General features: G+C 32.8%; 1 protein-coding gene across 1 annotated transcript in view; it reads right to left on the bottom strand.

Moving 5' to 3' along the window:
* LOC106464754 (hemicentin-2-like) overlaps positions 1–12034 on the bottom strand; it is a 53069-nt gene extending 41035 nt beyond the window's left edge. Inside the window, exons 1-3 of the mRNA XM_013924911.2 lie at positions 11656–12034; positions 9237–9347; positions 1621–1824 (exon numbers count right to left, since the gene is read on the bottom strand). Coding sequence (XP_013780365.1) covers positions 1621–1824; positions 9237–9347; positions 11656–12034 — 694 coding nt within the window. The remainder of the gene's footprint in view (positions 1–1620; positions 1825–9236; positions 9348–11655) is intronic.
* Positions 12035–12603: the final 569 nt, after the last annotated feature.

Genomic DNA, 12603 nt, shown 5'->3' with positions numbered 1-12603 from the left:
CTGTTAACTTGTTTGAAAGGTAAAATAGAAAGAAGATAAACTGTTAACTTGTTTGAAAGGTAAAATAGAAAGAAGACAAACTGTTAACTTGTTGGAAAAGTAAAGTAGAAAGAAGATAAACTGTTAACTTGTTTGAAAGGTCAAATAGAAAGAAGATAAACTGTTAACTTATTTGAAAGGTCAAATAGAAAGAATATAAACTGATAACTTGTTTGAAAAGTAAAATAGAAAGAATATAAACTGTTAACTTGTTTGAAAGGTAAAATAGAAAGAAGATAAACTGTTAACTTGTTTGAAAGGTAAAATAGAAAGAAGATAAACTGTTAACTTGTTTGAAAGGTAAAATAGAAAGAAGATAAACTGTTAACTTGTCTGAAAGATCTGGAGAAAAAAATACTAACAAACATTCCAGCAAGTATATTCATCTTGCTTTCAAGACAGTATACCGAAGAAACAAAAATGAAACTTTGTCTTGTTTAATTATCTTGAAAAATAAGAAATGCCGTTAGATTTAATTAATTAGTGTGAAAAGTCAGTAAGCAGGAGATAAATTGACATAAAAATTGGGCAACAGATTTTAAAAATCAATATCGAAAAATAATAGAAATAAAATATGCTGTTTTTACTCTTGTGAGTTTACTGGGAGAATTAGGTTTCTGCTGTTGGAGCTGTACAAATTAACAATTAATTGGTATAAAGATCTGATTGCCTTTATAAAAAAAACTTAAGTTGATGAGTTTTGTTTTTGTAAATATAAGTATATGATCAAAGTGTATCGTTAAACTGTTCGAAAAGTCGGCAAATTGATAATTAAAAAATAATCCATCAAATGTGATTATTTGAAATGACATATCGATACAAGATATAAGTACCACTTCAGACAGTAGCATGTATAAAAAAGTACGAAAACGTTGTAAGAAATCATATTGATTATCGTTGATTTTGGTGAAATATCCATGTAAGAAAAACGAAAGAAATATTATGTGAAAACAAATTCTTACAGATCAAATGAAAAAAAAACAGCATATAAATTATATGAATGTACAATGTTTGTGAATATGTTGAATTATATTATAATTATTTTGTTTTGTGTAAAACTCAGTATTAGAGAAATATATTTTATAAAAATTACCACAAATAGCTAAATTATTTCAAGAAATATCAACAAAAGTAGTGAGATTCTTTTGAGTGATAAATCATATAGCCATCCTAATCCTGACGAGGCTATTCAACGGAAGACTAACGTAAAACAGCAAGTTCTGATGAGTTTACATACCATCATTGACAATATGTTTATTTAAAGAAAGGATTAAAAAATAGCTAAGCATTTTTAATACTCATAAATGTATGTGCATGAAGAGGTTGCTACCATTCATATTGACCTGCTTATTTGAAGGAACAGTGGCAGAGAAGTATAATATATTTATTGACGGATTGAGTATGGAGAAATGACTAAGTTTCATTCACTTTAATCTGTGTATCAAAACACCTGTGTATCATAACTTCAGTTTTGTTTCTTCAAGGTAAGGAAATTTACTTTCGATCGAAATACCGTGAATTTTTAAAGTTGATTAATTCAAAGCTTTAAGGGTTTATCGGTGCAATAGTTTTTATACTCACAGTTCATGTCAATTGTAACGGTGGAAGTCATTGGTATAGAGAGATTCGTGTTTGATGCTTGACACAAAAACGTTGCCATCAGGTCATGCCTACGAAGTTGATCAATTTGAAGCTTGTTCCGAACATTACCAAAAACGGTGATGTCGTAGGTGTCATCCAGTAGTACCGACTCTCGCCACCAAGTGACAGATGGCGTGGGCTTACCTGGCAAAAAATACTATTTCCCAGTTAGTGAGAGCATATTAAAAAACAAATCGTTCCTATTGAAAAATTACTTGGCACTGTCTTAAACTTTTGATGACATAAACATGTATACATGAAAAATAAGCAATAAAACAATAAAATTAATGCTAATTAAGAGATAGTTCATTAAAATTATTACCTAAATGAACGATTGTCTAAGTGTTAAAAATATAGAGAGTTGAGTACGTTATATTAAAATGAGTTTGAATACGCCAATTAGTACACCACGTGACAATCTAAACCTATATAAAGTCGCGGTGGAATGGCATGTATCAGAACTACATTATAACATTGTTTGGCGGTACGTAGGTAGTGTGATGCCACCAAAAATTAACCTATTGGGGGAACAAAGGTAATCAACAGTTCTTACCCATGCGTAATATTCATACTCTCAAATCATAAATATGCTGTTAGGTCGTGGATTTAGAATTTCCAAAATGAAGATATCCCTTGTGGTTAATGACATTGGAAGACAAAGGAGTATGGATGGACTTTGGCAACAGGACGATACAAAAAAGGCCTAGAACCAGTTATTCCCCAGGTGTGGTAAGTAAAGTGGGTATCTTGTAAGAGATGATAGTCCACGAACAAAAGGTCAATGGCAAAAGCCGTCTATGTGTCCTAATATAATCAAGAAGGATCTTCGTATGTAAAAGCGACACAAGTTACGTGTACACAAGTTACTTCCACGACATTTCCCTTCAATTTTAGAATACCTCAAGCAACTGGAGAAGAGAATAAAACTGGCCCGGCATGGCCAGGTGGTTAGGGCGCTCGACTCGCAATCTGAGGGTCGCGGGTTCGAATCCCGGTAACACCAAACATGCTCGCCCTTTCAGACGTGAGGGCGTTATAATGTGACGGTCAATCCCACTATTCGTTGGTAAAAGAGTAGCTCAAGAGTTAGCGGTGGGTGGTGATGACTAGCTGCCTTTCCTCTAGTCTTACACTGCTAAATTATGGACGGCTAGCGCAGATAGCCCTCGTGTAGCTTTGCACGAAATCCATAACTAACAAACAAGAATAAAACGGGTATTCATGCTACTTCGCATAAAGACAGATTGATCAAAGTCTTCGGATTTCTGTGCGGTACGTATCCTTCCTCCTCGTTTAGTAAGCTGAATATTGAAAGCCAGCAGGGAAGAGTGTTGGTCTTCGGACAAAATAGCCTTGGGACGAAGTCTCTTGCAATGGAAGCTACGCTTCATGGCTATTATCAAGATATACGGTTTCCAGATGCAGCATGACCTGACGTGGCAATATGGACTGTAACGACGTGGTGAGGCTCTAAATTTGTTTTACTATAACTTACTCGACCTCCATCATATAAGAATAACAAAGAAACTGCTATGAAAGTCATGAAAAGTATAGTATTATTTATGAAACCACAAGTGCATTCTAGTTGTACTTCATTACCACATTTAAAATGTTATGGTTATCATATTGATGTCAGATGTAATAACGTACATGTTTAGTTTTAATATTTTACCACTTAAAAAAACAGTTTATTTTTTATTGAAATTGTGATGGTTCAATACTTATAAAACTGTCAAGTTTAAAATATATCTTTATTGTTTATTCTTTTATTATTGATCTATAAAAGACCAAAACGTACCTATGCTCCCACATACGTTTAAAAAACAAACTGCTAAAGTTCAGAAACCATTATTAGAGAAAACTGCCTTTAAGTTAAATATAAATGCTTAGAATTTTAAATATACGTATATATGCAATAGGAAATCGAAACATTTCAAATATAAACAGTTCGAAAAAAGTTCAATCCTTGAAACATGTTATTTTCACCAGGTGATTACCTCGAACATATCTAGAATATCACAATGCTCTATCATATAACGTGTCTTGGTTGATATAACAGATTACTGTGTCGAACATATTAGTCAAAATTACTTTATTTACAGCACACGACATCTTAGATACCAAGAAATAATAACAGGCATACTGTGAAACTTTAAACACCTTTGAAAAGTTTTTTTTAAATCTAAGAGTTCTGGGGTTTGTTGTGAGAATAATAAGTATTAACACTAATATAGTTTCGATAAAAACATCAACTTAAAGGTCACTTTGATTTGTTGTTTGTGTTATATGAAGATTAAAATAAGGAGATATTATAAAACAAGAGAATGCCTATTTTATGTTCAAAAAGTTGAAGCTGTGGAAAAACATTTTCCTGCACATTCCGTGAAATAAAATACACGCTATTAGAAATAAAACGATTTTCTGCGGGTTCTTTTTTTTTTTGTAGCTGTAATTAAAAAGTCTCTTCTCATTGTACAACCACAGCAGTAGGGAAGTAGATCAATAGAAAGTCGAAAGAATGCTAAGAGTAAACCACCATATCATTAGGACGTTGTTTGTATCTTTGTCAGAAGAACCAACAAAATGAATAACAAAAAAAAAGAAAAAAAAACGTAGTATCGGAACATAGGCTTCACATGCAAAACGTAACTCTTGATCTATATCTTCTATGAACTTAAATATATTATTCAAGTATATTAATAATTCAGCATCATTCTACCAACGAATATGTTATTTGTATTGATTAAGTATACAGCTTCATGAATGCCTGAGAACTATATGAATACAAACTAAATGAAAATCTTATAATTTAATGTTAATAAAGTCTTCACATATTTAGCAGATCTAAGAAAAAACTCATTTACAGGAAACCATCAATAGGATTTTTCATCAGTTCCTATTAAAATATAACTTTTCAATGTTAAACTGTTCACGTATGAATTCAAATTCATGTACTTTATCATCAATCCATTTTTCTTTTTTGATAACTTGGTTGTTGCGGACATTAATACCCTTATTCAGAGTTTGTCATTTTTCTTAGCATCCATTTGTTGTATTCCAATAGGGTGTTGTTTACTTTAAAAAAAATTAGCTATAAAGTGAATAAACAACTGAACAATTGAGTTTTTTTATGTTTTATTGTTTTGTTGTAAACTTGAATAATCAGTCTATTCGAACATGGCCTGGTAGGTAGCGCACTCTACTCGCAATCTCTGAATCGAGAACTATTTTCTCGCTCTAATGTGATGGTCAGTAGCAATATTCGTTGGTCTGTAGAGTTCAAGATGTTGATTTCAAAACTAGAGACGGTTAGCCCTCGAGCAGCTGATAGAGAAATTCCAGAAAAACAAAACAAACTGGGTGAGATACATGCTAGAGGTAATAAATATAGACCTTAGAAGTCAAGATTTAGACCTATACATACTATCTTTTCTGTTATAAGCTTGTAATACGTAAGGTGGGGTTAATAAATTTAATTTGCCAGAATATTTCTTGATACATATCTAAAAATGGCTACAGCTAGCTTAGAGTAACGATGTAAAGTGAAGTGTGGTATGAGTGAACGAGTATGTTTAATTTTTAGTGTTTCTGGAAAGTGAAGTGTGGTATGAGTGAATGAGTATGTGTAACTTATGGTGTTTCTGGAACGTAACTTTTCAATCCGAATGGCTTCATAGATACAAGTCGGCTATACTTCCAAGTTAGAGTCTCTTAGGTATCAGGTATAACCATTCTTAATTTTGAACGAGTGACCACAGGAAAGGTAGTCATTCAGCAACACACGCCGTCACTAGGGTTTCGTCTGAATCTTTAAACCGAAAAAAAATGGGAGTGATTTTTGTAAAGCCCAACACATTAGCCTTAGGCCTTGCTTAGCCTTTTGGTGGCTCTATAATGAATACTCAGCTAAGGTAAGGTTTTAAGACCGTGCTGGTCACGTTCGTGGAAAACATTTTCTGATTACTCGGTCATCGAAGGATTGCCCCAGCAATGTCTTGACCATTCTTTCAAAGTTACATAAAACTGTTCTTAATTTAATATAGGGATAATGTGTTTTAATACTGAATTGCAGTTTTCGACGTAAATTACCACTGTGTAGACTCCGATTTTTTAGGCTCTTCAATAAACTGAGGCCTAATAGCAAACGTGATTGTTAATCTAACTCAGATTGTAACATTCTCTTCATGCAACGGCCGCTGCACAAAGACACGTGGTTGTTTTCTAGCCAGGTGACACTTGCGATTGGTCAGAGAAAAAGAAAAAAATCAATATAATGACACAGTTAATTTTTGTTATAACACAGTCAGTTAGTCCTATTAACATATACATCTATGTAGTAAATAATTCAAATATAATTATATTACTAATTACTCGATTTCGTTATGTTTTTAACGAAAAAAAACCCTTATCTTATTTTGATTATTTGTTGTAATCAAATAAAAAACAAGCACGTCACGTGATGAAGTATATTAAATAAGACTTAAGGAAAGATACAGGTGAATATAATACATATTGCAAAAACTCAGTTAACATTATAGTCAAAACACGTCTCATATCGTAATCATCTCATTATGTTTGCACATCCTCTAGTGACCCTATGTGAAATTATCATCATATGCTCTGGTGGCATTATAAGGGAATAACACGTTATCTGTTACATCTTCTGATGATCTCATAGGAAGCTATTAATACATCCTCCATGACACACACAATATGGAACAATGAAATATGAAAGCAACCTGATACTTTGGTGTTACGAGTCTCCTGATGTCACACATCTAATTAAAACTCTTCCTTTAAAAAGTTGGATGAATTCTAAGTACTTTTCAACAGGCTTTTGCTGTTGACGCTGAGAAATGGTATCAAATGAACTCGGAAGCGCTTTAAGTTTCTTTATTTTTTGCTTGTCTTTATTCAAAATCGCATCCTCTCATGAGTTGGACTTAGCAACGCTAGCCGTTGTACGTAACATTAGCGATTTCCAGAAACTTAAAGCCATATAAAATTTCGCTTTATATATATATATATATATATATGTTTTACGTTGAGATGAGAAAATGGAAGGAGGAGAGACTCGTGTACTTTAATCAACGACGTTTCTCCATCGTATTGACAAGTACTCAGCTTGTATTGTATAAAAAAAGTAACACCATTCAGTGCACTACCATATCAATAAGATCAAATCGCTTTTCTAGGGAATTATTGATCGAAAATCGGTATAATTCTTCGTATAGGGGAATAGTCCACTTTTGTTAATGATTTTTAGCCTTTTTGATAAGTTTTATGTTGTAGATGTGAAGTAGTACAAATAAATGAACACTCATATTTAGTATTTCACGTTATAGTAAGCCGTTTCGATCTGAAAGTTCAATAATTAATATGTGTGTGTTTTGTAAGTAATAAGAGGCTTCACACTTTATATGAGTTTTTTTAGCTCTGATCTATATACCTATCTTGCTTCTGATGAGAACCTACTAATAGTTAGGGTGTGGGTTGGTCTGTGGTAGAGTTTTGGAATTCTAAATTGGCGAGCTAGATTAAAATCAGCTCTTTAAAATGTGGGTGCGTTATAAGAGTCACAGTGAATATATAAACGAGTAAAGTGAGAGGTAGGGTTTGTTTGCTTGTAATTAAGCATAAAGCTACGGAATGGGCTATCTGTGCTCTGCCCACCACGGGTATCGAAACCCGGATCCTAGCGTTGTAAGTCCGTAGACTTGCAGCTGTGCCACTGGTGGGCGGGGAGGTAGGGTACTGATGACTGGTTGTCTTTCCTCTGGTCATAGTTCAAAATCAGGGACACAGGCAATACCCTTAATAGCTTTGCCCCAAATACAGTGAAAATACTAATAATAAAGTTCCAGATAAATATCAAATAATACAAATTTATCTGAATAGTTGTTAATATATTTTCTTTCACTAATAATTTACTGACTAATAGCGTAATCTGTTAAATTATTAGTTGTTTGTAATTATACTTACTTATCGCCTTGAAGAATACAAACATAGTCGTTCTCAATAAATTCAAAGCTTATCAGTTTCGTCTTTAAAAAAGCCCAACACAGACTGTAAATACCTCCTAGTAACAACACAAGCTAGAATGAAACATCATTCTGATACATGTACACCTAAGTAAGGCACAAAAATTCCCAATTAAGATCTGATCTGTGCGATCATTTAAGAGGTAGTCGTTTACAGCTTTCTTCAAAATGTGTTCTAATGCAGAATGAATATTAAACATACAAAACTATGCGATGTTGATAATTTAAATGTTTAAATATCAAGCTGGTCTGATGAGCTCTGTTATAATTGAGCGAAACACGTCGTTGGCAACGGATATTGCGGAGTGCTATATTCAGTTGAACTAAATTAACGAAGGAGGTTCGACTAGATGTAGTATTATGGGACAGTGCTTAATGCATACTGGCTGAGCTTAAGTCTAAGAATAATTGGACTTAAAACAAAGACAATACGAACACAGTCTTTATTAAAACGAAAATAAAAACACAGTGTATGCACTTGTTGCTTGCAACAGTGGTCCCTTCTACACCGTGTCAAGATCAGTGACAAGATTTATACCTTTTTTTCTCACGAGATGAATCTCTGCAGAATCAGTCACAATGAAAACCAATTAGAGCTTTCCTGAAACTTGGTTTCCAGATCGCAGAAAATTCGGTTCCTTTATCATTGGTTGCATTACCACTTGACATGTCACGCTCTCACAACATTCGTCGACTAGGACTTAGACATTACCAAGTGATTCCTGATATGATAGAGCAAGAACGCCACAAGACAACGTTGCTTCTGAGAAACCTTAAAAGTTTTCTGGGTCACGTTTTTTATGCCAACAAACTGGTGCATATTAAAAATCAATAATAAATTGAGTATAAATATTAATTCCACCGGAAAAAACAAACAAAAAACCTCTGGTATATTCCTATACCACAGTAGATACATTGAGGTTGAAATACTATTATATGTTTTTCTTCTTCTTGCGATGTCCCCCAGTGGGTCAGCGGTACGTTTACGGACTTACAATGCAAAAATCCTGGGTTCGATTTCCCGTGGTAGACAGAGCGCAATGAGCGCTTTGAAATGGTTTTCGTTAAAACCAACAACAATCTTCCTGTAAAACCATAAGAAATTGGATAAAGAGTTTAATGTTAAAATATAATATTAATGTATTGCAACAAATATATTTAATTACTAAATATATTCATTGTTTTCAGTTGTCTTAGTATTGTATTATAAATAATATATCCAGCTGTTTAGAGAAAACAGGTTTCTGAGACTGTAAACAATGATTCTACCTATCAAGTTAATCATGTTTTACAAAGTTGACTGGGCTGAAAACGTCAATGCTGTGACCAAAATATCTTAATAAAATCCTGTGGCATAATAAACTTTCTAGCTTGACGATTCAAGAAAAAATTGGGTTCTCCGCGATATGAGAAAAGTATCATATATACACGTGTTAACCATAAGGCCTATAGTACTTTGGAATGAATATTTTATACAATGACGAGTCCTCATATTAATGATTGGCTTTTCCTTACCTCCCTCTACTTCGCAAGTTAACACAAGGCCATCTCCCTCGTTATAAGGTCCTATTAGACTTTGGACAACTTCTCCTCGTTCATCTGTTATTACAAGACTTCTTGGAGGTACTACAAATATTTCGGTAATAAGCAGTACATCTTTATTATATCTCGTTGAGTTAAAAAAATAAATGAACAATGATGTTATTCTGAAAACTGCAAATTTACCTATTATAGTCACAGTGAATAAAAATATCAAGTACAAATGTTTCATCTCCAAACATATATTAAAAGCCAAAGATTGATAAAAGACAAAAGTATTACATATGTTACAAAACCAGTTGAAAATTATACGTGTTTTGAGCATGACATTTGATAAATATAGGTATATGGATTTACAATTAATTAACACGACCTACTCATATTCTGTTTGAAAAGGCATAAGATATTCCATGTTTACAAGAACTTAGAACTAGTATAACTTTTGCACTGGAAAATTGTCCTTAATTCAATAGAAACAAAATAAATTTACCTAAGTATCTCAATATATAGGGATAATAGATTCAAAGCCAACCTAATACAAATGGAAAATGACTTGCTCTTGTGTAAATATAATTAAAAGAACATAACCTATAACGGTTATTATATAGGTCAGGATCAAATGAACATAGGTGAAATAAAATAATTACTGATTAAAAAAAGTTACTTTTATTGGAGATAACATTGTTATTTCGTATTCTAACTGCTTTAAATATTTCACTTTTGATTGAATATTTGGTTTGATAGTATACTAGTGTTGAGGAACGAAACTATAAGTGAAAGACTAAAATTAATATAGAAGTATCTATATTTCTATAGTTATTTCGCTAGAAATTATATATAATAGGATATATATTCCTTAAGCAGTTCCATTGGGGATTAATTATTTATCAGGCACACTACCTGTTTTTTATGTATTTTATGTATGTGTTAGTTAAACTAGAAATCAGAAAATAGCATAATATTCTCAAGCCTGTGAAAACCAAAAAAGGGAGCACGACGTTTCACTGAGATAAAAACCCCGGTGGCTCAGTAGTAAGCCTGAAGGCTTAAAACGCTAAAAATATGGTTTCAATGTCTGCGGTGGGCAGAGAACAGATAGCCCATTAAGTAGCTTTGTGATTAATAACAAATAACTAAACACCGACTTAAATAATCCTTCTTTACACTTGAAAACGTTAGTTAACGACGTTTCACTGAGTTAACTCAACGTTTTCAACAAGTTAGTTAACGACGTTTCACTGAGTTAACTCAACGTTTTCAACAAGTTAGTTAACGACGTTTCACTGAGTTAACTCAACGTTTTCAACAAGTTAATTAACGACGTTTCACTGAGTTAACTCAACGTTTTCAAGTGCAAGGGGAATTTTTCAACTTAGTGAAACATCGTGTTCCTTCAGTGTTTATCAAAACCTTGAAAATATTACTCTATTTTATAACTTCCGCTTTTTATTTCTCTAACGACTGAATTGTAAAACTTGGGTCTCACTTTCACCATCTACTGCATTTCGAGACTAAAACCTATCATAAAATAAATTATTTTTGTTATTTCAGTAAAAACGGGCACATCAGAACCTTTTTAATAAAGTGATAAACCTAGAAAGAAATTTTTTCTGTCTATCCCACTGATATTAAGTTATTAATTATGCATTTTAACTGTCTCTAACAGTTGTTAGAGCATGACCAACTAAAAAATAATCTAAATTTCTCTAGCTTTCCGTTGAAGAAAGTACATACAGTTAAATTTTTAATTTTTTGCACCTTTACCAATAAAAGTTATTCCTGCTCATATATACTATGCTTGTTATTCTTATGGACCCTTATTTGAGGAATATAAGTTTTTGTATCTTATCTGCTTGCAATGATAGTTTCAATTATACATGCCTTTACACATAACACAAAACATTAAGTAGCTACTTACATGTACTGAATGAGCTATTTGTATCAGTTGCAAGAAAAGATCAGTCTAATCAAGAACAATAATTATCATTGAAGCCAGCTGCACAATGAATATGCAATTTAATAGTCTTTAATAAGAAAGTATTGATTATATTCCAATAAATACAAAAATAAACACACCTAGTACAAAAACAAACGAGAACAGACAACGAACCCACGTTTCAGATCAACACACCTAGTACAATAACAAACGAGAACAGACAACGAACCCACGTTTGAGTAACTAAGGTTAGTTTAAACTGAAAATGAGTTGCGTCCTTTTCTGTTCACGTTTACTTAGTCTAATATGTTGAAGAATATTATTCAAAATACTTTTCTTAGTACAATATTTAAGTTGTATGAACATTAAACTCGTTTTTCCCAGTTAAGAACATTTATTTTCATACCTTAAATAAATAGCAAGTTAACCTAAGAAGAGAAATATTTTGTAGTAACTGACCAACCACCATAAGATAAGTTTCGTCATGCCTAGTTCTTTCTCGTTCGAAGTCCACTCTACACCTAAAACGTCCTTCGTCCTCTGGCAGTAAGGGGTCCAAAACAAGAACCGCTGGTCTGTCGACCGTACTAAAGTAGGCCCTTCCTGTAAATGGATCACTTGTAGCATGACGTCCCTGGGCTACACCTCCTTTTCTAGAATCTAAAGTGTAAACAGGCTTTGAAAAGTCGTCTTTGTACCAAAGAACCAGAACTACTCTATCTTCCTTTAATGCTGGTGTTATATTGCAGGGTAGAGTAATCTTTCCACCGGCCACTGCAATGTTTTCTGAAAAATAAATAATGACAAATACAATGACACGGATACTGTAACCCTTCATCTCTAGAACATGTGCGCAGGCAGAAAATTAGCATGATATTGATATTGTCGGAAGTCCAGAATTTTCACTTGTGATTCTATTTTCCAAACTTAATTTAAACATACATAATTCAAACAAAATCTTTATTTACTTTTAAACTATTCTTGGAATTCATATGTAAGTGCATACGAGAAATTATTTTTCACGGTAAGTTATGTATGTTGCTTTTATGTTTTAAGTTTCAAGAAAATACATTTTCAGAAATAGCGTTTTCTATAATAGCATATGTTTCACTTACTAATATCCCAAGAAGCATATCTGTTATTCTATTTATTTAGTACCTTAAACAGCGTCATGTGTATGTAGCAGAATCAATTTTACTCTTTGTAAGACCCATTGTTCAAGTTTTGAACACTGAAATCGCTCGATTGGAAATTGGCAATAGAAATAAGCGTACTATTTTATACGCCATTCAGAGGAAAAAATAATGCTAACACGATATGTTGAGCTGTTTGTTTCCGGATGTAAGAAATCAAAGTTAAAGAAGGTTATATATGAAAAACTGATATTTTTTGGCATGCATATCTTAG

The sequence above is a fragment of the Limulus polyphemus genome, unplaced genomic scaffold (genome assembly GCF_000517525.1).
Source record: "Limulus polyphemus unplaced genomic scaffold, Limulus_polyphemus-2.1.2 Scaffold1735, whole genome shotgun sequence".
Taxonomy (NCBI): Eukaryota; Metazoa; Arthropoda; class Merostomata; order Xiphosura; family Limulidae; genus Limulus; species Limulus polyphemus.
Note: the sequence above shows the minus strand (reverse complement) of the source record. Positions and strands in the feature narration are given on the sequence as shown.